The sequence below is a fragment of the Diceros bicornis genome, chromosome 1 (assembly GCF_020826845.1).
Source record: "Diceros bicornis minor isolate mBicDic1 chromosome 1, mDicBic1.mat.cur, whole genome shotgun sequence".
Lineage (NCBI taxonomy): Eukaryota > Metazoa > Chordata > Mammalia > Perissodactyla > Rhinocerotidae > Diceros > Diceros bicornis.
The window spans coordinates 9,128,252-9,153,019 of NC_080740.1; the positions used below are offsets into that span (position 1 = coordinate 9,128,252).

Sequence of the window (24,768 nt, forward strand, 5' to 3'; positions counted from 1 at the left end):
TTTATTTCTGCTATTGTTGGCTTGGTGTGATGGAGGTGGCTTTTAGTTATCCTGGTTATTTCCCTGGATAGGGGAGTACCTATCTACACAGTCTACTGTGTTCATTCAGGTTTGTTATATTTCTTTTTGTTTTTGGAAAAAATTATACTTTTATTTATTAATTTTATATAATGAAATAGTAATTCCTTACTACTCTGGTGGCCAGGTTACTAGGAACATATAATTTATGACTTTTAGTGATGACAGCTACTATTTGTACAGTGCTTTACAGTTTACAAACATTCACATTTGTTTTCTGATTTGACCCTTAGATTAACCCTGTAAGGGAAGTAGGCTGTTTTATTCCTACTTACAGAGGAGGAAACCGAGGCCCAATAGGGTTTGGTGACTTGTGACAGTCACTCTGTCAGGTGTGTTAGATCCAGGACTTGGACTCGGGGTGTCTCTCTAAAATCCTATCTAGCATATGGTGAATCTGACTTCTTCAGTAAGAGTCTTGGAAAGCAAACAGGTTTTCAAACACTTTAGAGATGGAGTACGTACTAGTGAGTGTGTCATCTTCACTATTTCCATGTTTATTTATGCTGTGTCATTTATTATTGGGAAAAATAAATCTTTTCTGTGACATTCTATTTTTATTTGTTTTTAGGGAGTGCTGCCTGCCACAGGTGAGGTTGTGTTTGATAGTTTCCAGGACTCTGCTTCCCGTTCAGAGCTGGAAACTCGGATATTGAGCCTGCAGCCTGTGGAGCTGCTGCTTCCATCAGACTTGTCGGAGCAAACAGAGATGCTCATCCAGAGAGCCACGGCTGTTAGGTGAGTGGGCACGTTGCTGGAAAACAGTATTGATACTGAAACTTAGATTTAATCCAGAACTGATACTTATTAAAGTTGTTAAAAATAGATTTTACTTGTAAAAATATTTCAACAGTAGTAGTAGAAATTTCAAAAAAGATAAACAAAATTACCTGTAATATCACCTTAATGTAGGACTTCAGAAGTTGATCTTTTTAAAGGGGCTTATGGTATTATTTAAGGATATTATTTTGTAATTAAAGAGTTTATGATATTAATGATATTATTTGGTAATTAATCTTCAGTTTCTCGAGATAATTTAGAGTTCGTTTCTTTTTTTTTTTATAATTTTATTTATTTATTTATTTTTCCCCCCAAAGCCCCAGTAGATAGTTGTATGTCATAGCTGCACATCCTTCTAGTTGCTGTATGTGGGACGCGGCCTCAGCATGGCCGGAGAAGTGGTGTGTCGGTGCGCGCCCGGGATCCGAACCCGGGCCGCCAGCAGCAGAGCGCGTGCACTTAACCACTAAGCCACGGGGCCGGCCCTAGAGTTCGTTTCTTAGGTAGTTTATATAATTTTGAAAATGCTTTATCTGTGCTGCTGCAAGTTTCAATTTGTGGCTGTGTCTAGTAGTTTTATTTACTAGATCTAAGGTCACATGTCTCATTTATGAGGCAGTGTGTTAGGCACTGTGGCATACAGAGGAAGAAGATGTGGTTGTGGTCTGTGTCTGGCAGAGTTTATAATCCAATAGGAGAAGCAGATGTGTACGTAACTGACTGATTCACGAAGCAGGATGTATTAAGTGACAAACATGAAGGTGTGTGGTTGGGGAGATTCTATACTGCTACCTGGAGGAGCATGGTGGGAGAAGATACTGGAAGGGTGGGCTCGGGCTCGAGTGAAGAGGACTTTATATATTGAGGAATTTGGACTTTAGACTAGGCAGGGGAGCCATAAAGATTTCCATTTTGTGGGTTGACAAATCAGTTGGAAAGTCAAACTGAGTAAAATTCCATATGTTTCTTTGTTCTTAGAGTTGAGTGTTCCTTTTTCATTTGAACTGAACTTCTTTTAAAGTAGCTTTCATAATATATTTTTTCATTGTAACAGTAATCCATATTCATTTAGGAGAAATTGGGAGCTAGAAAAAAAAAAAGATAAAAATATTAAGTCAAATCCTACAACCCAGAGATAACTACCGTTAAACTTTTTGGTATATTATTTCTGCATATGTATATCACCTTTTTTTTGCTTATAAACTTGGATTCCTGTTGCAAAATCAGACTTGTATCCCATTTTTTTAGTTAAAATTCCCCATATATTTTTTTACGTTGTTATGGAAAATTTCAAACATATACAAAATTATACAGAATAGTATAGTGAACCCCCATGATCCATCAACCAGCTTCAACATTTCTCAGCTCAGCCAATCTCATTTCATCCATAACCCTTCCTACCTGGATTATTTATTTGAAGCAAATCCTAGAGAACATCATTTCGTTTCCTAATATTTCATTGAGTACTCATGAAAACAAAATGACTGCATAACATTCAGTGATGTAGGTGGATCATAATTTATCTATACCCTTTCATTATGTTATATTTTTTTAAGTATTACAAATATTGCTGTAAAGAATATTCATGCATAGAAATATTTATGTGCATTTCTGATTATTTCCTTAAGCTAAATTCCTAAAAGTGGAATTACTGGATCAGAGGGTATAAACATTTACAAAGCTCTTATTTAAGTCCTTATTAAAGTTCTCTTATTTTGTTCTTAATCGTTTTCCTGACAGTGTGTTCAAACTTGAATAATTAAAAGTCAGACAGTAGACTTATAAGGGGTGCTGCTCTCGGAGAGCTAAAAAAGTTAATAAAATCTCTAAAAACTTTTAAGATAGTGTTCTAAAACTTCATTTCCAGTATTTCGTCGTCAAGTTTTTTGCATTTTTCTTCATAACTGAGTGTATATTCGATTAATTGAGATGTAATTGATACTAAAGTTGATCAATTGAATCAACACTCGTCTTTTTGATTTCCACTTATTTTTATAAGATGATAAAGGCAAAATTCAGTAAAATATCAAAACATTCCACAAAAACATTGCCAAAACTGAATTTTTTGGCTGGCAGGCAGCATTGTCTGGGGATATTCCTAAATGTTTATTCATCAAATGAGATTCAAAAGCCATTTGGCATACCAGAGATAGTTTGGGTGTCATATGTGGGTTTTACCAAATTTGGTGACTGCCTTCTCTTGTTTTAATTTGTATTTCTTTGGTTGGCTTTGGGAATATATAATTTTTCCTATGTTTACTTTATTTTTAAAATTTTATTCACATGATGGACTAAGCAAAGTCAAAAATTAATCTACATTTCTGTGGAATATCTAAAGCTAATTTGGACAGAATGGAATAGTGGAGATTTGAAAGTCAAATGGTCAGTGTGGCTCCTGTGACATAGGGTTTGGTTTGGAAAATCGGCTTTCCCCTTAGTGACCTTGGGTAAATTACTCAATTGTGTTGTCCTTCAGTTTCCTTTTTTTAAAAATAGGAATAGTAAGAGTGCTTACCTCATAGGATTGTTGTGAGGATTAAGTAAATTAATATAAAGGTAAAGGGCTTTGAAACAGTGCCCAGCAGGCATAGAGAGCTCTGCATAGATGGAAGCTATTTTTATTATTCCTGTCAGCCATTATCTCTTTTAATACTGTCTCTCCCCTGTTCTCGTCTGGAACTCCTGTCAGGAGTATGTTGGACCTTCTTACTCTACGCTCTGTGGATGGCCCTTTATGGTGTCTCCTCCCACCTATAGCTATGTCTCTCTTACTGTTCTTGGCCCTTGGGATTTCCTCTTTTTTTTTGACTCTCTTGAAAAAACATTTTTTATTATATTTTAATTCACTATTTCTGTGTGTTTTTAGTAGACTGCCTGGACCAATTAAGTCCCCCATGCTTATGGTAGCATTCCTTTATTTTTTATTTTTATTTTTATTTTTTAATTTTTATTTATTTCATTTATTTATATCCTTTATTTATATCCTAGAAAGATCTCTCCTCATTCTGAAAATACTTTAATAATCATCTGTATTTTACTTTAGTCAATGTATTTTTCTTTTTAAATTAATTTTTAGCTTTCAACTTTTAATTCACTTTTTAAAAATTTTGCTTTATTGTATGAGATGTGGTCCTATCTTAATTTTCCGCCTAAATGCTAGTGGGTCCATTTTAACATCTGTGAAACTTAGCGTTTATCAACCTGAGATACAACTCCCAGCCATATTTTAAAAAAAGAAAAGAAAAAATTAGCAATGGGGATAGAGAACGCTTTTAATTAGGTATGAAGAACATAGCTTGCCAAATTCTGTTCTGTATTTAATCCCACTAAACAGAATAGCATTGAATTTCAAGGAGAAAAGTTGTTTTGTTGTGTTTTTGGTGCTATCTACTTGTCCGTTTTGAATAGTGATAAGTAGTTTCTTGTGTCTCAGAATCCCTTCTTTTTCTTCCACTGTCAATCTGAAGGTAAAAACAGCTGTTGTTGTCATTTAATTGTTGATATTTTATTAATATTGAAGAAATAATAAAGCTGTGTGAGAAAAGGCAGAAGAATGGCTCTGAATTATAGAATATCCATTTTAAAGTATTAGTTTTTTTGATATTCTTAACTTTGACCACAAGAGGTCTCCAAAGGATTTTATATTTTGTGAATCACAATTTAAAGACTACTAAAACCTTCACATTTATTTTTATATCTCTAGGTACAGACTTATTTACCTTGTATCCTGTGGTAATTTAGAATGACTATTAGTCAAAGAAGGTACTAAGCTAAAATTATTATTTATAATTAATGATAAACTATCAATTTTTCTTAGCTTAATTATCTTTATTTATGTAAAATGTGTTTATAAGATTTCAGTTTTGATCTTAGGAAATCAGTCTTACTATCTTAATTTTTACCTCTTCCATTTGTTGTAAGAATGTATGGAGAGAAACAAAGGGAAAGCAATGATTTTAAGCACTGTATTAACTGCAGTTAAGATCTTTAGCTTAGAGATGTTATATGTTTATAAAACTTGTCGAGAGGAAAGCTATGGAAAGCAATAAACAAATATTAGTTAATATTTTATAGTTCTCAAAGAAACTGATTTTTAAGGCAAGTCAGATGAACAGAGCCTGTGATGCTCAATTTTGAGTTCAGAGGAGGAGAGCTTCCTGGGCCCTGGCATAGTCAAGGAAGGCTTTGTGGAAGAGGTAGGCTGGGCTGGGGACATTTGCAGATCATTTAAATTGGTAGTGGGGAGGAGGGAAGGGTATGTTGTGTGTGTGGAAATGATGTAAGCTCTGAGGCATACAGGCTGGAAAGACAGAGGGGAGACTTTTCTGATTGGAGGGGAACTTGCGTGTTGAGAGCTGGGAAAGAAAGGGTGAGGACCATAAAATCCAGCAAAGGAGTGTAGACTCCTAATGGAAGGCAGTAAGATTTCTGGGCACAGGAAAGGCATGACAGAAGAGAACAGGTGAGTCTACTGCCTAGAGGGGAGAGTTGAATTTAAACAAGATAAACAGTTTCCATAAGGGAAAAAAAGTATACAGAGAAAAAAATAAGACCAAGGAGTTTGGAGGATGTCAGTAGTTGGGAGTAGGAGGAAGAAGAGAAAGAAACAGAAAGGAGGGGTAAGGAGCTAGGTAGAGAACCAGGACGAAGTAGGGATGTGTGCTTATAATTTATCTGTTGCAAATGGTGTGGTCAATGATATGTGTTTGTTTTTTGCAGTATTGACTCTGTTAAAATTTTCTGAAGCTGCATGACATTTAGAAAGATATTTGGTTAGAAACTAGCCCTAACCAATTGACATCATTGATCACTCTGATGAGAAGGGAAGTCGAGGCTCCCCCCTCAGCCTTTGCTAGCCTGGGTGGGCTTGAACTACCGTTTTTTCTGTGGTGTTTGGCTAGAGTAGAGTGGCTGCTGTCTAAAAGTTTTCTGTCTTGCTTGGCTGCACCTTTCCTGGGGGTTTGTCTAGGGAGAGCAGGCTTGTTGGGGCTTTTCTGCTGCTGTTGGCCTTGACTGGTTGTCAGCTTCCTCAGCTCCAAGTCTGGGATGTGTGTGGCAACAAGTAAACTAGTGAACTCACTGTGTCCTTCCTCAGGTCTCCAGGTCCCTAGCTTGTCTGCTTTCTGTCCACCTTTCAGAGTCGTCTTATGTTTATTTTATATGTAATGTCCAGGGAGTTGTACTCAGCAGGAGAAATAGGGAAAAGTACGTCTACTCCTCCTTCCCAGAAGCTGAAGTGCTTCCAGTCAAGATCTGATTTTAGAGATTGCTCTAAGTATGACTGAACTTTACTTCCTTGATATTAGTTTAATTTTAATTAAAATAAGATTTGAAAAGCACTTTGATTAAATTGATAATGCCAATGTGCAAACCCTTACTGTAGTAAAACTGAGTTTTACTCATGGGTGAGTTTAATCATGGACGAATCTGATTAAGGGAAAAAGAAAACTCCCTTTTCAAATTTTTTATAATTTAAACAGCTTTTTATTTTTTCAGTGTCACCTAAAGTTTTTAAGCATGTTAGAACATTTTTAAAAACACAACCAGTGGGGAAAGTCCTCCTTCCATTCCTTGCTGAATTAACAATCTAAGCATGCAAAAAATAACAGTCAAGTTTTACCAGTCCTCCATCAGAATACTGTCACAATGATGAAGTCATATTAGCTTTTTATAAAGCTTCTCCTTTGTTGCTTATTACAAAATATTAAGTATTTAAGTTAAAAATCAAAAGTATAAAGGAAACGCAATACCAAGTGAATTCAGAGAGCCTGGAGAGGGCATAAATCATGTGTGAGTCCTGGTGGCAAGAGGAATGGCCCCGGGGCAGGGGAAGCGTGGGAGATGGGTTGTACAGCACATCGGCCACCATGGGTAGTGCGGGGTGCACCTGGTTTACTTACCTGATGGAATTCTAAGTGGTTCACAAATAAACATTCTTTACTTTCTTGGTTAAATATTTACTTAAGGTGTATTAAAAACGTGTAATTAGTGGATCAAACCTATGATTTCATAAATTTTTATGGTGCAGAAAGATTCTTAAGTTGGTATTTGAGTTTAAAAAATGTGAGTTGATTTAACAACAACCATTGGGCTGTAGTGGTAATGCGCGCAGATGTGATGGCGCTACTGAAGGTGGAGGGGGAGTGACAAGGTAGTGGACCGTGCTGGGGCTCATTGTGGGGCGATATACGACACACGGATCTGCTTCTTGTCATTTAGATTCTGTATGCGTGTTTGAGCTAAATCCATTGTAAATGGGACCATTGCTTGAATGAGAAAAAAATCCAACTCAGAGTTTTAGAGAAATATAGTTGATGGATTTGAGGCCCAGAAAGGGATTCCTCTCCATTTTTCATAGTGGTTCACCTTTCTGAGGCATTTTTTTCTGCCTTTGGATTTCTTTTATTAATGTAGGTAGCTAGCAGTAAATGCTAATTGATTATTCTTTTCTTATTCCTAAAAAATATCTGTACTGATAGATATTTCCAGTAGATTCTCACCTTACTGATATATCCTCTGAGTTGCACATTATTATAAATTCATTCATTCATTCTTAAAAACATTTATTTGGTGCTTACTGTGTGCCAAGTTCATTACTAGATGGCAAAGATAAAAAATGAATAAGATCCCTACCTTCCAGATTCTTACAATCTACAGGGTGGTAGTCATGGAAATAAACAATTATAATGAAAGTGCCGAGTGTTCTGGTCGCACAGAGTCAATGGTAGCATAAGAATATCAAGCTTTGCCTGAAGGAGTTAGGCGAGGCTTCCCAGAAGAAATATGCCAGAATTGAGACTTGAAGAATGACAGCCAGGCAGATGGAGGTATGAGAGAGTGTGGTTTTCTTGGGGAGCAGAAACCAGTTTGGTTGGCTGCCCTGCCAGGGTGAGCATGGCAGCCCGGAGCAGGACAGATGTGGGGTTTGGAGAGAACGGTTGTGCAAAGTGAAAATGAAAGAGATCAAGGGTGAAGCAGTGGAGAGAAAGCAGTATTGAGGAGAGGGGTTGGATAAAGAGTTTCCTGTGAAAAAGACTGAGAAGGGATGGCTGGTGACAGACAATGTATAATAATGATCTTCTGTGTACCTATCCTAGTAGCTTGCATATAGTGGGTACTTAATAACTGCTTGATGAATGAATGATTAAACAAATGACTTTTGTAATAAGGAGAATAATGGATATTTTTTGTTTTTCCTAGGAAAAATGATTTGGGTTTTATAAACAGAGGGATTGTTGTAGTGCCTGGAAATTCATACATGTAACATATATGATGATGAATGTGTATTTAAATGGTATGGATATAGCCAACTCATTTTGAGAAGACTATATTAATTTCCTATCATTTTTTTCCCCATTGTTTTTATTCTTAAGAAAATTTTTAAAAAATAGTCTCACTTTAAATTAGTTTATTTAAGCATCCTGACGTTTCCATGGACGTTCTCTTACAGTGGATATTAATGGAATCTACATAACTAAGTTATCCTGGGCAAGGAGTTATGTAACCATTTTAAAGATTGATATTGATGATAAGATTCCAACCTCTTCTCTGGCACTTGAAATCTTTTCTACTGTGGTGCTCATAGGAAATCTTTATTTTTTCTCTTTCTATTCTGTCTTTCTCCTCTTCTTCATTCCTTTCTAGAGTAGAAGATAAATGTAAACTTGACTCCTTTATCATTCTATTTCGTTATGTTTATTATATAATAATTTCACTTTACTATTTAGAAAATTCAGAATTAGAAAATTGTGGTACTAGAGATGGTAGTAGATGAAGTAGCAGAAATAAATCTCACGCATAGTATGAAAATGTTTGTCTCTCAGAAAACGTTTAAAGAGGAAGTCCTATTAATAATAAAAATCTATTTTATATTGATTTCCTTTTAAAAATTACATTAACTTCTTGCCCAGTAGAAATGCCATTGTATTTTCAGTAGCTTTCTTGGTATTGCTAGTTTTTACATATCTAGCTAGCACTTTCAATGGGTGTGCTTAACTCCTTTATATGAAAATCCAGATTTTAAAACATGATAAATTAATAGGTGATAGTTATTCCTTAAGAGTGTTTGCTAGAGGGTTTAAATAATGAGTTTCTTTGTACATTTTCATTGAGTATAACTCTTCAGGAATCTCTCTACTTGAAAATAATGGGGTGTACATGCAATAGGTTTATTACAGTAGTTGAATCGGAAGAAACAGCATTTGAGGAGTCTGGAGGGATGATCGTACTGATTATACAGAGAACTTCCAAGGTGAGGCCAGACCGCTTGAGCAGAAAGTTCAGAAGCAATGATGTGAGATGTGTGGAATTGTTTTATTACTTCTACTTGAGTTTTGTAAATATGCCTGTTCGTTGGGGTTGAAGATTTAATTGCATAACCTCTCCTAATTAACTAAAGTGCTTTATTTGGAAGTGCAAGATCACCGAGGTAGTAAATGGCAAATAGGATCTCCAGTCCTATTTGGTGCTGGTAAGTCCACCTTCTACTATCATTAAGATACAACCTAATAGCAATATAAAATACAAAAATCTCCTTAATTGAACTCTTAATACAAGTAGCTATCTGTCCTTAGGATCTCTTCAATTATGTTTTTCTTCCCTTTCCCTCTTCATAGTTCAAAGAAAATTTCCTTTCATTTTCTTCCCTTCTAGCAAAGCTTCCTTTCATTCTCTACCTTCAGTCAGAAACTTGAGGCCAGCCTGGTTCAGAGCCCTCTGGACTTCCTTATCTCCGAGCCTTTGTGGACTTAGACTTATCCATTAGTCTTTTCAGTGACTCCTTCCTGTCAAACCTCTCTGCCGAAGGGAGATTTCTGACTAATTTCCATTATTTTTCTTGATTACTCTGAGATTATTCTCTTATCTCTTGTTTTCAGGCCAGGAATTTCTTCCCCCTCCTATGCTCTTTTTGTGAGTTCTTTTTAGCCACTAGCCCAAGTCTTGATCCCTAGAGCAATAAAAGTCTGGGAAGTCCTGGTGTGTTTTTTCACCTCTACCACTTTTCTTCTCTAACTGCCTCTACCTCTCTCCCTCTCTTACCCCTTGTCCCTGCACCTTCTTTAAGAAAAATACCCGTCTGGTATTTGATTTAATATGTAATTCGATTTAATGTACTTAACACTGAGGTTGATGACATTTCTCCAGGTTTTCTTAGGAGCTCCTTCACACCCCAGCAGTCCGGAAAACTCTGACAAATTCCCAGGACTCTTTCCCTCAGTGCCATCAGGACTTTTCTCTTACTTTGTACCTTCACCTCGGAGCAACTCTTCTTGGCCAGGCTGAGTTGGGCTCTGCATCTCATGGAGTGGACATGGACCCTGAACATATCATGTGGGTGTATTGGATTGCCCCCAACCCTAATAGAAAGGCTGGTAGAGAGAAGAATGCATGATAAGTGGATCTGCATGCCCTCCCTGCTGGCCATGTTGGACCCTGACCACAACACAGGGTCAGTCGTTGCATGGTGGGGCCATTGAGGTCAGGGGAGTGCTAAGTATCGCATGATGTCTTTAAGATGGTTTGTATCCAGCCAGAAAGGACCTGCACCTGACCCATTAAGGCAGTGCTTTTTGAACTGTGGTCACAAGTCATTAGTGGATTATGGAAACAGTTCTATGGGTTGCAATTGCCACTTTAAAAAAAGGATAGAATAGTATAGAGTTGAAGATGAATGAGTGCGTTGTGTGTAATAAGCTAAGTATTGTTTTATGAAACTTTGTCTTTCCATTTGCTGTATATCCTAATCCTGTCTTTAACCCAAGAAAAAGTTGCTTTGAAGAGTGACAAACTGACTTGTGGGCGTTTCTGTTCACAATAAATCAAATGATGTATATAATTAACACGTTAGCTGAATAATGTTTCCCTTTGCTTTCAGCTTCACAGACATTTATTGTACAACTACCATGGATCTTATGGAGATTAAAAAATCCTTGGCCTTTGCCCATAAAGGCTACCAATCCACAGTCACGAGTTGCATAACGATGGGGATATGTTCTGAGAAGTGTGTCGTTAGGAGATTTTGTCATTGTGCAAACATCATGTGTATACTTACACAAACCTAGATGGTGTAGCCTATCACACACCTAGGCTATCTGTACTAATCTTAAGGGACCGTCATTGTATATGTGGTCCGTCCTTGACTGAAATGTCGTTATGTGGCACGTGACTGTGTTTGGAGAGCCAGCACATTTACAGATCACTCCAAAACAAGGCAGACTGAATAGTGTGTGATCGGAAAGCAAACTGAATACTAAGCGAGTACACGAGAGGGAGAGACTAATTCTGTCTAGAGCAGCCCCACTCAGTGGAAATATAACGGCATCCACAAATGTGAGTCACATATGTAATTTTAAATATTCTGGTAGCCACATTAAAATAGTAAAAAGAAACAGGTGAAATTAATTTTAATAATACATTTTATTTAGTTCAACATATCCAAAATATCATTTCAACGTGTTAATTCTTTACATTCTTTTTTACATACTAAGTTTTCAAAATCTACAGTGTATTTTACACTTGCAGTGCATCTCAATTCTGACTAGCCACATTTTAAGTGTCAGTAGCCGCCTGTGGTTAGTAGCTACTGTATTAGACAATGCAGTTTCATAGAATGTAGGGAAGCTTCGTGCAACAGAGGCCTAGGATAGTAACACTTGACTGGACAGGTGTTGGGAAAACACATTCCACAGTGACAGAAAGTTTAAACAAAGATGAAATAAGAATTTGTAAAATGTAGTTAATTAAGCTCTTACTATATAGTAGGTATATTGTATGACCATTACTCATATTATTAACTCGTGTAATCTTCACGATAACCCTTTGAAGTAGTTCTGTTATTATATAGTAACTACTATATGATTTATAAATTATTCCTTTTTATAAATGAGGAAACAGACACAGGTGGTCAAGTAGCGTGTGTGGGTGTATGTGTATCTATCTATCTATCTGTGGTAGGTGGAATGGTGGCCCTCCAGATGTATCCACGTCCCAGTCCCTGGAACCTGTGAATATGTTAGGTTAAATGGCAAAGGAGAATTAAGGTGGCAGGTGGGATTAAGGTTGCTACTCAGCTGACTTGAAGATAGGGAGAGTACCCTGGATTATCCAGGTGGGCCCAATGAATCATAAGAGTCCTTAAATGTAGATGAGAAGGAAGAGGAGGTCAGAGTGATATGATGTGAGTATTTAACCTGCTGACACTGGCTTTGAAGATGGAGGGAGAGGCCATGAGCCAAGGAATGTAGACCGCCACTAGAAACTGGAGAAGGCAGGGAACCAGCTTCTCCCCTAGAGCCTCCAGAAAGGAACGCAGCCTTGCCGACACCTTGATTTTAGCCCAATGAAACCAGTGTCGGAATTCTGACCTAAGAACTGTAAGATAATAAATATGTGTTGTTTTAAGCCACTGAGTTGGCAGTAATTTGTTACAGTAGCAACGGAAGAGTAATACACTGTCAGTATGTGTGGATATTGGGGAATGATGTAAAATGGTTTTCTTGACCTGGATTCTGGCTTTAAAGAACTTTTCGTTGATGGGGAGCTGTGCACTGGAGTTATGTCAGACCACTGCCTCTCTTCCTTGAATGCCTAGTTTCTTCTGCCTCATTTTTCCAAACCAGCTGAAAAATGACAGGTGTTTAATGCTGTTTAAGTAGCCATAACTTTTCTTGCAAATAGGAATGTAAATACGAGTTGTGGTTCTGACTGAAATATTGGGAGTTTAGAAGTGCTCTATAAAGTTATTTCTGCCCTTTTTTTTTTTTTTTGGTGAGGAAGATCAGCCCTGAGCTAACATCCATGCCAATCCTCCTCTTTTTGCTGAGGAAGACCGGCCCTGAGCTAACATCTGTTACCAGTCCTCCTCCTTTTTTTCCCCCTTTTCCCCCCCAAAGCCCCACTAGATAGTTGTATGTCATAGTTGCACATCCTTCTAGTTGCTGTATGTGGGACGCCGCCTCAGCATGGCCGGGCAAGCGGTGCATCGGTGCGCGCCCGGGATCTGAACTACTGCCCTTTTTAAGTTTGTGCACTTTCTAGTTGCTAAGTCAGAGTATCGCTTGTGTATGAATTACCTTATAGGTAAGTATACTTTACAGTCTATTATGTAGCTCTTAACTGTCAACCCCCAGATATCACAAAGTTTACTTGTGGGTGATTAAAGTGAGTAAGACAAGAGATTGCCCACCCGTACAGAATACCATCCTCTCTCTTCTCCCTGCCAGAGAACAGTGGGAACAGCCTGGCCTGCAGCTTGATTGTCATCTTCTGCCTCCTTCCCACCTGCGTATTGCTACAGAGAGTCACAGAGCTTAGCCTCTTGTCACATTCTGTCGTTTTCCTGGGGCTGTAAGGAAAGGGCTTTCTTAGGTTAGTTCCAAGGCCCTGTGCACACTGAAGTATATGCTTCTGGAGGGAGAGAAGCTTCCGTCTTGCTTCCTGCTTGCATGTTTCCTTCCGGTTTATCTTTTCTTCTGTATTGACAATGCAAAGATTTTACTTCAGGGATGTGTGTTGTGCTCACTCCTGCCATTATCCTATATACTGAAATACTACCTTGGTCAAAGTGCTGATATATTATGCTCTGCAAACACACAGATACAAAGAGTGATTTTTTTTTTAAAAGTACAATTCCAAGATGAATGCTGGCTGAATGTAGAAAACAGTGCTGGAATTCAGTAGTCCCCTGGGGCCATGGTGATGTGACGTGTGTGTGGATGTCTTTCCTCTATCCTCAAAAGTGGAAAACATGCTTTTCCTGCTTAGTGCTGCCTGTGCTCCAGGTGCGTAGTAAGTGCAGCCTCATCTTGCAGAATTCTGTTTGTGGCCTAGGGCATCTGTATGATTTTCCTGCTTTTGTTCTCAGAGGCTCTGGGCCATGCTGATTGCTCCTAAGTGATTATAGGTGCTTTTTGCCTGGCGAGCAATCTTTATATATAAAAATCAGGATTTCGATACAAGATAAGGGGAGGTGATTTTGTTTTACAGAGAGATTTCATTTGCAGACTTTTAGATATTTTTACATTCTAATTTGATTTGATGCATTTAAATAACGAGTTATGCAAAAAGGTTTAAAATGATCCGTTTTACAGAAGTTTGATTTGCAAACGCATTGCTCGTGTAAAATAACATACCTGAGGCCAGAAGTGTGGCACACTTCCTCCTACCTTGACCCTTGCCCCTAACTCTGAGCTCTAGCTACACCAGGCTCACTGCCATGCTCTAAACGTGTCATGCACAGTGAGAGATGGCACAGAACAGTGGTCCAAGTGCAGAGTGTGGGGCCAGACAGCCTGAGTTTGAATCCTAGCGTTCTTGCTTATTAGCTGTGGGTATTAACCTCTCTGTGGCTCAGCTTCCTTATGCAAAAGCAGGTGTGTAATAAAAGAACTATGTCCTAGAGTTGTAGTGAATGCATGTGATGGCTTAGACCAGTGCCTGGAATGTGGTGAGAGCTCAGTAGATGTCAGCTCTTGCCTTTCATTCATCATGTATTTTTCTGCCATTTTTAAGCTATTCGTACATTGTGCAGTGTTTTTTCCCCACATCTAAAATATTCTGTATCCTAACAGTCTTATTGCTTTTATGAAGCTGCCCTACAGTTTTTGTGGTTCTAACCTTGGCTGTCCATTGGAATCACCTGTGGATATTAGATAGCGATGCCTGCGTTTCTGGTCTCTGATAGAGCTGGCTTCTAGTGGCTTTCGAGAATGGGTTGTGAAATTTCCAGGAATTTTCTGTCACGTTGTTAAAGCGTTGGTAGCTTAAAATCAGCCATGGTTGGAATGTTTACACTGTTGAAATGGGCAGATACTAACCCAGCGTTCTTCTCAATCTATTTGGTATTCTAGTGTTTTGTTTATAAGCATCTCTAAACAGATGTTGAGCCTTTTAGTATGATGTATTAATTTGCTAGGGCTGCAGTAACAAAGGACCACAGATGGCATGGCTTAAAAAACAGAAATTTGTTGTTTCACAGTTCTGGATGCTAGAAGTCCAAAATTAAGGTATCAGCAGATTTGGTTCCTTCTAAGGGCTGTGAGGGAAGGATCTGTGCCAGGCCTCTCTTCTTGGCTTGCAGACAGCCATCTTCTTCCCATGTCTCTTCTTCCTTCTATGGTGTCTCTGTCTCCAAATTTCACCTTTTGATAAGGACACCAGTCATATTGGACTAGGGCCCACACTAATGACTTCACTTTAACTTGATTACCTGTGTAAAGACCCTGTCTCCAAATATGGTCACATTTTGAGGTCCTGGGGATTAAGATTTCCACAGTGAATTTTAGAGGGACACAATTCAATCCGTGTCAACACAGTTCAACACAGGGCAAGGACCTTCTTTTTTCTTTTTTTTTCCATTTGTCCCTGTAGTACTTGCACAGTGAAGATTTGTTGACTTGAAAAGGAAACATCATTTAGCTGATATGTCATTTGTGTATAATTTATTTTTCATTGTACTGTGAATTCCAGATAGTCGATTTATTGATCTTTTTTTTTTTTGAAGCAGCTCTTTCTTGGAATAATATCAGAGTTAGTATTTTTAGAGAAAAACATTAGTTTAGGAAGGTTAGCTTTTTTAGGTTGTCTGAGGCAGACAAGAGCTTGTTAATGAACTCAAAAGGGATATGATCTGAGTGAAATGGTCTTGATTTTGTGTCTGTTGCTGGGACAATGCTTTTAATCATGCATGAAAAAAATGTTTTAGATAAATTTCCACTGATCTGAGAATGTTTTAATGCTGATTGTTCTCTTCAGGATTATGTAAGATTATAGCATTCTCAGAAAAGTAGGATTTCTTTTGCTTTTTCTCAAAGGCAAATGTAATGTCAGGTAATAATTTTTTGGTTTTGCAATTGAAAAATTTTTTGAACCACAGGAAGCATAAATTATTTTTAAAAATTTACCTTGTGTTACCTAACACAAGGTAAATTTTACATATATATAAAAATAGTGGATTACATTTAAACTGTGATCATCTCAAACTGTGATCATCTCCAGTAAATATAGAATGTAAAGTTAAATATTTTTCTTCAAAATGTGCTACTTCTCCACACCATTGCTTTTTGTTGAGTAAATCCTGGAATTAGAATCTTATTCCAAAAATGTATTTGGAATACACATTTGCACAGGAATTTGTTTAGTCTAATTGTTCAGATTTTTTTAAATAGAAAGTTTTCAGCTATAAATTATATGGCAAATATCAAAAACTTTATTTTTAATCAACTTTAATCAAGTATAATTTACATGAAATAAAATCTACACATTTTACGTGAATGAGTCAATCTTGACAAATACATACATCAATGTAACCAGCACCTCAATTGAGAAGTAGAACATTTCTGCCTTCCCAGAACGTTCCCTGTGCCTGTTTGCCATGATTTTTGCCCCACCTCCACCTCCTCCTCCAAGCAAATACTTATCTGATTTCTGTCACCACAGGATATTTCAGACAGTTTTAGAATTTCACATGCATGGAATCGTTACAGTAGGTACTCTTTTGTGTCCACCTCCTTTTAGCATAATGCCTGTGAGATCCATCCACGTTGTTGAGTGTAGTTTCTTTCGTTTTGTTCGGTAGTACTGCATTGTATGAGTATACCAAAACTTTTCATCCCATCACTTTGGGTTTTTAGCTATTTTCGGTAAAGCTGCTAAGAACATTTGTGTACTAGTCTTTTTATGGACGTGTGTTTTTATTTGGGTAAATACCTAAGCATGGAATTGCTGGATTGTATGGTAAGTATATATTTAAGTGTGTATAAGAAACAGCCAAACTATTTTTTAAAGTAGTTCCCCAATTATGCACTCTCACCAGCAGGCTATGAGAGTTGTAGTTGCTCCACGTCTTGGCTAACTCTTTGGTATTGCTGGTCTTTTAAATTTTAGCCATTATAGTGAGTGTGAAGTGGTGTCTCCTTTTGGTTTTAACTTGCTTTTTTCTTTGGTGACCCATGAGGTTTTCATGTGCTTATTGGCTATTCATATATCCTCTTTTGCCCCTTTTAAGAATTGGGTTGCTAGTCTGATTATTGAGCTCTAAGAATTCTTTCTACATTCTGAATAAAAATCCTTTGTCAGAGATATGTATTATGAATATTTTCTCCAAGTCTATGGCTTTCCTTTCAATTTTCTTGATGACCATGGAAGAACAGAAGGTTTTAATTTTGTTGGAAGTCAAATTTATTAATTTCTTCTTTTATGGTTAATGCTTTTTGTGTTCCAAGAAATCTTTGTCTACTTCAGGTTTGTGAAGATTTTCTCTTGTTTTCTTCTAGAAGTTTTGTAGTTTTAGCTTTTACTTTTAGCTCTGCTTAAATATTTTGATTTAATTTTTCAGCATAGTGTGAGGGTAGAGGCTGAAGTTCATTTTTCTCCATACAATTACTAGTTGTTTTCAACCATTTGTTGAAAAACTGTTCTGTCCACATTGAATTATGTTGGTGCCAGAGGCTTTATTCTGAATTTGATTTTGAAAAGTAACCTAGATTTTTGTGTTCCTATAGTAGATATGTTAGACACTGACTTTCTAGGATGTCATTTAAAAAAGTGTGGGGTTTTTTTGCTCTTAAAGGTTATTTACCACATGTTAGAAACATAGGGTGGAATGGGAGCTCTAGAAACCACCATGCCAACTTCTCCCTAATACACCCAGTTAGAGTTGAATATAAAATAGATGACCGTGTGTATGTGCGTGTGCCGTGTGTGTGTGTGTGTGTATGTGAGAGAGAGAAATTAAGCTAAGGAATTCATGGAACATTTAGGAAAACACATAAATATTGCATAATTGGTACAATCTTAAGTAATCAGTTTTGGAGTTCAGCTACTTTTGTTGTTAGTTTTTCTTACATTTAACTGTAAAAATGACCTTAGTATAGATAAGCCCTTCTCTACCTTTTGTTTTCTCATCTTTGAAGACTGCTGTTTAAGTGACCTTCGAGTAACTACTTTTATTTCTCCTTGTGAAATGAGAATGCTTTGTGTCTATTTAAAGGCATTTCGAGCATCAGAAGTAGGTGTGGTGGTATTTTGGGGAGGGTCAGTGGTTTCTGAAATCACATATTAGCTTTTTCTCATCTTCATCCTCTGTTCTTCTGGAGTGAAAAAGTTTCTATTAGAGACATTTCTTGTAGCGTCTGAGAATATTCCTTACTGCTGACGTGTTCTTTACTTTGTGCCTGTCCTGCCCAGTTACATCCATTCTAAAGCTCTCTCCCTTTTTTCCCTTTCCTTTGAGCACATGACTACTCCTGTCTCTCTTTTTTTTCTTTTTTTTTTGTGAGGAAGATCAGCCCTGAGCTAACATCCATGCTAATCCTCCCCTTTTTGCTGAGGAAGACTGGCCCTGAGCTAACATCCGTGTGGGATGCTGCCACAGCATGGCTTGACAAGGGGTGCGTCGGTGCGCACCCAGGATCCGAACCTGGGCCGCCAGCAGTGGAGTGTGTGCACTTAACTGCTACGCCACAGGGCCGGCCCCCGTCTCTCGTTTTTAAGTAGCAGTAATAATATTAATAGTACAGTGGTCCCGACTCCTTATCCGCAGTTTTACTTTCTCTGGTTTCCGTTACCTGTGGTCAACTGTGGTCCAGAAGCAGATGCTCCTCCTTCTGAAGTATTGTCAGAAGGTCAAGTGTAGCCTGACACTATGGTGCCTACATCATTCACCTCACTTCATTGCATCACGTAGGCATTTTATCATCTCACATCATCACAAGAAGAAGGATGAGTGCAGTACAATAAGATATTTTGAGAGAGAGAGAGAGACTGCATTCACATAACATCCATACAGTATATTGTTGTAATTGTTCTATTTTATTATCATTGTTCTTAGTCTCTTACTGTGCCTAATTTATAAATTAAACTTTATTGTAGGTATGTATGTATAGGAGAAAACACTGTATATATAGGATTTGGACTATCCTCGGTTTCAGGCATCCACTGGGGGTTTTGGAACGTATCCCCCACGGATAAGGGGAGACTACTGTAATAGCAATAGTTAACACTATGTATTAGGCACTATTCTAAGGTCTTTATATTTATTGACTGATTTATTCTCACGGACACCCTGTGAGGGAGCTACTGTTCTTTTAATACGGATTTTATAGGTGAGGAAACTGAGGCAGAGATATGTGACGTCTGTGGTTATACAGTTAGTGATGGTGGAACTGGGATTTGATCCAGACGTCCGGGCTCTGAAGCATGTGCTCCTAACCACTATGTTATCTGGCCTCTCGGGAGAAGCACATACACAAGGAAGCAGGCGTTCCTTTCCTTCACCTCTGCTTCTGGACTTCAAAAGGAGTAATGTTTTGTAGCACAGTTGATATAATTTTCGTTAATATTTCATGAGATTTTCATTCGTTTATAATGCATATTACAGTTTGTGTTTCTAGCTCTGCGGGTGAAGTTTCTGACAGAGCATGCGTGCTTGAAGCAAAGTAGCTTTATTTCTAAAGGTGTTACTTTACAAACCACAGTGCTATGTGTCCAGTAGAAAGCACAGGCTGCCCTAGCACGTGGTTATTCTTCTGGGAAAGTGTCTTGGAGGAGGTGAGTCTTGGCCCACTTGTTAAATAAGAATGTGCGCACGGGGCTGGAGGTGTGGTATGTGGAGATGGGTGGTAAAAAGACCCAGGATTGTGATGGGCTGAAGCATTTAGAAAGGATGGAGGTTTTAAAATATTATTATAAAGGAATACATCATGAGAGATTTCCAGGATCAGGGAAGAAGCTGGAGGTCATGACTACAGGCAGAAATGGCCTTGGCCTTTCTGCCCCCATTCCCTCCCCTTCGCATTTTCCCCTTCCCTTTGGTTTCCCAAGTTCGAGCACTCAACTCTTAGCTTTCCTGAACTCACTGCAGATAGAAGTACTTTCCTATCAGGTTTGCCAAGATAGATTAGAAGTTTTTTGATGGAATTTTACCTTAGAAGGGTAAGAAGCACTATAAAAGAAGGAAAAGTAAAACCACAAGTTTAGAAAAAGCCAGAGAAAGGTTTAGAAGGACATGAATTTACCTTCTCCAGACTTCCTGCCCTGGGATAATACCTCCCATCTCTCTTCGTCTGCTGAGCAGCGCAGCTGCCATGCATGCTGGCCTTGATTACTTCTAGGCCTTAGACCTCCGTCTGAGACCACTTGGAGTTTGCACAGTGAGTGACGAATTCTCCATCCTCCCTCTCGCTCCCCAGTATGCCTGTCCTCTGTGGGTAGGTCCTGGTGTTTACCTCGAGGGCTCTTTGTAATCCTGCAGGGGCCCTGGCCCTACATCTGCTTTTAATTTCTAGTCCTCAGTGGTAGCTTGGCTAAGGTCCCTTCACCTCTGCTTTGATGGGGAGGGTTGGGAGAGGGGTCCTCCTGGTCTCCAGAATCTATGGCTTGTACTGTGTGCCTGTTGGTTTGGTCTGAAGCAGACTCACCAGCTGAAATCAAGCTTTGGGTCTTCCTCACCTTGGTTCACTGTCGGCCATGGGGTCTTCAGTAGAGGTTGCCATCTTTCTAAGAAGCTATTGGTATGATTGTATCCACTTCCTTCTCTGGACAGCCGAAGACTCCTTTTTATTTTGAACACCCACGCTTTCTAGTGAGTTCTTATTGAATTTTTTTAAAGTTGAAAATGAACATGTGGGATCATGTAAGGGAAAGCTCAAAGGTAGGCTAGAAGGCATGGCTGGATTTGGGGCTCTTCTTTGTCTCTCCTCCTTCTGTTCGCCTTCCTCTCGTGTTCCACAAGGTGGCAGGGTGGCTCCAGTCGCTCTGTTCCCCAGACTCCCAGCCTCCCAGGGTCAAGTCCAGGGAAGCAGATGAACGTCTCCATCTGGGAGCTCCTGTATAAATCCTGTAATCCATTCTTTCCTTTTCTTTCTCTTGCTCTTTTTCAATAAACAATTTAATTTTTGAATAAGTAATAATATTCCAATAGTTCAAAAATCTAAAAGTATTTTAAGGATATGGGGTGAAAAGCTTTTCTCCCATCCTGTCTTTTTTTATCATTATAAAGTACCTCTCTTTGTCTTCTTTAATGATTTTTGTCCTGAATTATGTTTTGCCTGATAATAAAATCTTGTCCTATGCTTTCTTTTTATTGCGTTTGTCTAATATATTCATCTAAGCAATTTTTTTTCAGCCGTCCTTTTATTTTTAACCTTTCTTTTTTTTTTGGTGAGGAAGATTGGCCCTGTGCTAACATCTGTTGCCAATCCTCCTCTTTTTGCTTGAGAAAGATTGTCACTGAGCTGACGTCTGTGCCAGTCTTCGTCTACTTTATATATGGGACGCTGCCACAGTATGTCTTGATGAGCAGTGTGTAGGTCCGTGCCCGGGATCTGGACCTATGAACCCTGGGCCACTGAACGGGAGCACACAAACTTAACCACTATGCTACCCGGCCAGCCCTATTTTTAACCTTTCTGAACTACTTTGTTTTAAGTTTTGCTCTTGTTTGTGGCATAGAGGTTTTTTTTTCCTTTGTAATCCAATCTGATTAATTTTCCTTTAATAGGTTTTAATATGGAAGATATATTTGATATTAGTTTGTCCACATTATTTTATTTTCTATTTTTATCTCTTTTGAAGAATCTTGCACTATGTGGTCTGTTTTCCTTGCTCTTTTTATGGGATTATTCTGATATTTTTCTAGTGGTTGTCTTTATAATTTCACGTAATGCCCTTAGTCTTCTAAGAAAGTAGTGATAGTTTCCTACTATAAGCAGTGATAAAATTAATGCATTTCATACTAATTCTAATATAGAGACATTGCAACTGTGTTACATGGTCTCTTTTATTGTATTTAGACTTGTGTTGCATTCTGTCCTCAGAGGAGAGAATTAATCACTCAGCCAGGAAGCTTGAAAATGAATCAGTATTATTGTTAGCAGTAAATATGCTGTCAGAAGAGGCCTTGTGAGTTTTCCTAGAGTAGATTGTCAGCCTTTAACCAGGCTCTTTTTGTCTGTAAGAATTATAGTTTCTGAAGTCAGCATGGATCTTAAAGTTGGTAAGCTGGCATTTGTCTGGTCACAATTGAACGTTAGTTCGCAGTCTTTGTAGGTGGTCTGTTATTCGACACCAGAGAGTCACCAATTTTATGTCCCAGTTGACATTGAAAGATGTTATTGGGTCTGAAGTTCCCTTTTTTTTAGTGTGGGCTCCACACTTGTTGAGAGCTTTATCACCATTTAATTTTTCAAAAACAATATATTTGGCAACAGAGAGGCATATTACATATGAAAAGGGTTTTTTAGAATTAGAAGTCTTAATTTAAAACAGTCCAGCTTGGCATACCCCAGGTGATGACAGACTCATATCCTACCATCCAGTGCAGAAGGGGAGTCCCCACCCTAGGCCTGGGGAGGAGCACAGCCTCTGTTCAGCCTCCTCTCTGTTTGGGAGGCTTCAGCCCTGGGCCACAGACAGCCTCTGTAGAGGGTGGGAAAAGGAAGGTGTTTTTATAATTTTTAGACCCAGGTCAATTATATGACCTTAGTTGACTTCCTTAATTTTTGTGGTGAAACGATACCTCCGCCCTCCTCCAATAGGGCAGCTGAAACATAGACTGTTGCTGGAGAGGATTTACATTTCCACGTTGTACTCTAGTCGTATGATGGCTGCTAGTATTGTTGGTGTAGACTAGTATTTTTAGTCTGCAGTTTGCCTGTGAATCACCGCAAAAACCCTGCTGAAAATGAAAATATCCCCCCTCCCCTAACTTCCCGCTGAATTTAGATTGAACACATTTGGGGGTGTGGAATCTGCTTTTACTGTGTACTGCAGGTGATTCTGATGTAGGTCTTCCACAGACTACAGTTTGAGGAAATCAAGATTGGCAGTTCTGTGTTTAATGTAGAAATTTTACTAGAATCTAGTTTGACAGAATTCTGGTTGGATTTACTCATTATGTCTACAGTGTTTCAAGTAGACTTTGTTTCAAAGATATAGTGATTTGAATTTATCAACTTTCTTCAATTAAGAAATCTAGGAAAACACACATATGAGATTTTATAACTCCAATCAGCTTGTGAAAAAAATGTTTGCATGAGGATGTTTAATATACAAATTACAGAACGATGAATTTCACACTCTTGTGATGCTTCCATGAAAGCCTCAAGGATAACTGACAAGTCTATTTTTATCAAATTTAGTGGGTTTCTAAATCCTTATCTGCTTATCAAACAAAATGTTAATTAGAACAGTAATTGAGTAACCAGATGCCTCTTGTGTTCACTCTAGGAACTTGTACAAAAACATTGTGGAGCTCATGTAAGGTCATTCATTGCTTTTGAGTTGCTAAATAATAACTGCTGCAGGCTTCTAAAAATCCAGGTATTGAGGGAGTCTACAGGAAGATAAAAATCGATAAGAGATTTGCAACAGTTAGTCTGATACTCTCTCTCCAGTGGATTAAGGTGGAAAAATCTTTCTTCAGCACCACAGATGGGAGAAAATCCTCCCTTGTAGGTTTCTTCCTGAATCAGCTTATGCCTGCCTAGTCTTGTAGTAGAACAGAAAGAGCCTTTGGAGCTAGGTATGCTGGCACAGATTTCCTGGAAAAAAAAATAAAACATTAAGAAATGAAGTTTATAACTTTATTTAAGCAACACAGAACATCATGACAGGATGATATATCCCAGGAATGCAAGGATCATTCAGCATCAGAAAATATGAATAATATATTAAGAAATTAAGTGACAGAAACCATGTGATCATTTTAACATAGAAAGAACATTAGGTGAGATTCAGTAATCCTTTATGACTAAAAAATTTTTTTTTGCAAAAACTAGGAAACTTACTAAACCTTAGGCTAATAAGTCATTTATTCCAAAACCTACAGCAAACGTCATACTTGAGTTGAAACTTTAGAAGCATTCCCATTAGTGTCAGTAAGAAGACAAAGGATGCCTGTTAGCATTACCTTTGTTCAACACAGCCCTGAAGGTCTTCGCCAGTCGTGTAATGTGATAGGAGAAAGAAATGAAGAATAGGAATGATAAGGGAGAGAGAAAACAATTTTTTTTTTTTTTTTTGCGGATGATATCAGTGCATACATAGACAGTGTAAGAAAATCAAGTCGGAGAGTGTCCTGGACAGTTGCTACATATGAAAATTGATAGGTTCCTGTACACCAGTGATAACCCTTTAGTAAATGAAAGAGAAGAAAAGATTCCCTTCACAGTAGTATTAATCTATAATATATCTAAGAGGGAGTACAACCACAGATATGTGAAACATGGAGAAAATTACAGAAAGTTATTGTTAGATATAAAAGACATGAATAAATAAAGAAATTATACCATCTTTAACAATGAGATATCTTGATTTGTTAAGATATCATTTCCCTCTAAATTAATTCATTGCATATCTAGTCAAAATCCCAATAAGGTTTTTGTGAAATTTAACAAGATGAACCCAAAATTTATCGAGAAAAATCAAAGGCCCAGGCATAGCCGATACAATCTTGAAAAGCAAGATAGAGGGGCCGGCCCCGTGGCTTAGTGGTTAAGTGAGCGTGCTCCACTGCTGGCGACCCGGGTTCGGATCCCGGGCTCGCACCGACGCGCTGCTTCTCTGGCCATGCTGAGGCCGCGTCCCACATACAGCAACTAGAAGGATGTGCAGCTATGACACACAACTATCTACTGGGGCTTTGGGGGGAAAAAATAAATAAATAAAATCTTTAAAAAAAAAAAAAGAAAAGCAAGATAGAGCCTTGCCGCGGATATAGATACTAGGCCATGGAAATTAAGATACTGTGGTTCTGATATAGAGATAGACAAAAGATCAGGGGAACAGGATAGAGAAGCTAGAAACGGCCACACATGCATAGAAATGTGATATGCAGCGGAGGCAGCAGCATTATAAATCGGTAGAAAAAGATGGAATGTTCTATAAATGGTGCTTTGATCATTAGTTGATAAT

General features: G+C 38.1%; 1 protein-coding gene across 3 annotated transcripts in view; it reads left to right on the forward strand.

Moving 5' to 3' along the window:
• MSH3 (mutS homolog 3) overlaps positions 1-24,768 on the forward strand; it is a 176,915-nt gene that overhangs the window by 27,101 nt on the left and 125,046 nt on the right. For all 3 annotated transcript variants that reach the window (XM_058523611.1, XM_058523690.1, XM_058523772.1), the window contains exon 8: positions 650-816. In XM_058523611.1, the coding sequence (XP_058379594.1) occupies positions 650-816 (167 nt within the window). The remainder of the gene's footprint in view (positions 1-649; positions 817-24,768) is intronic.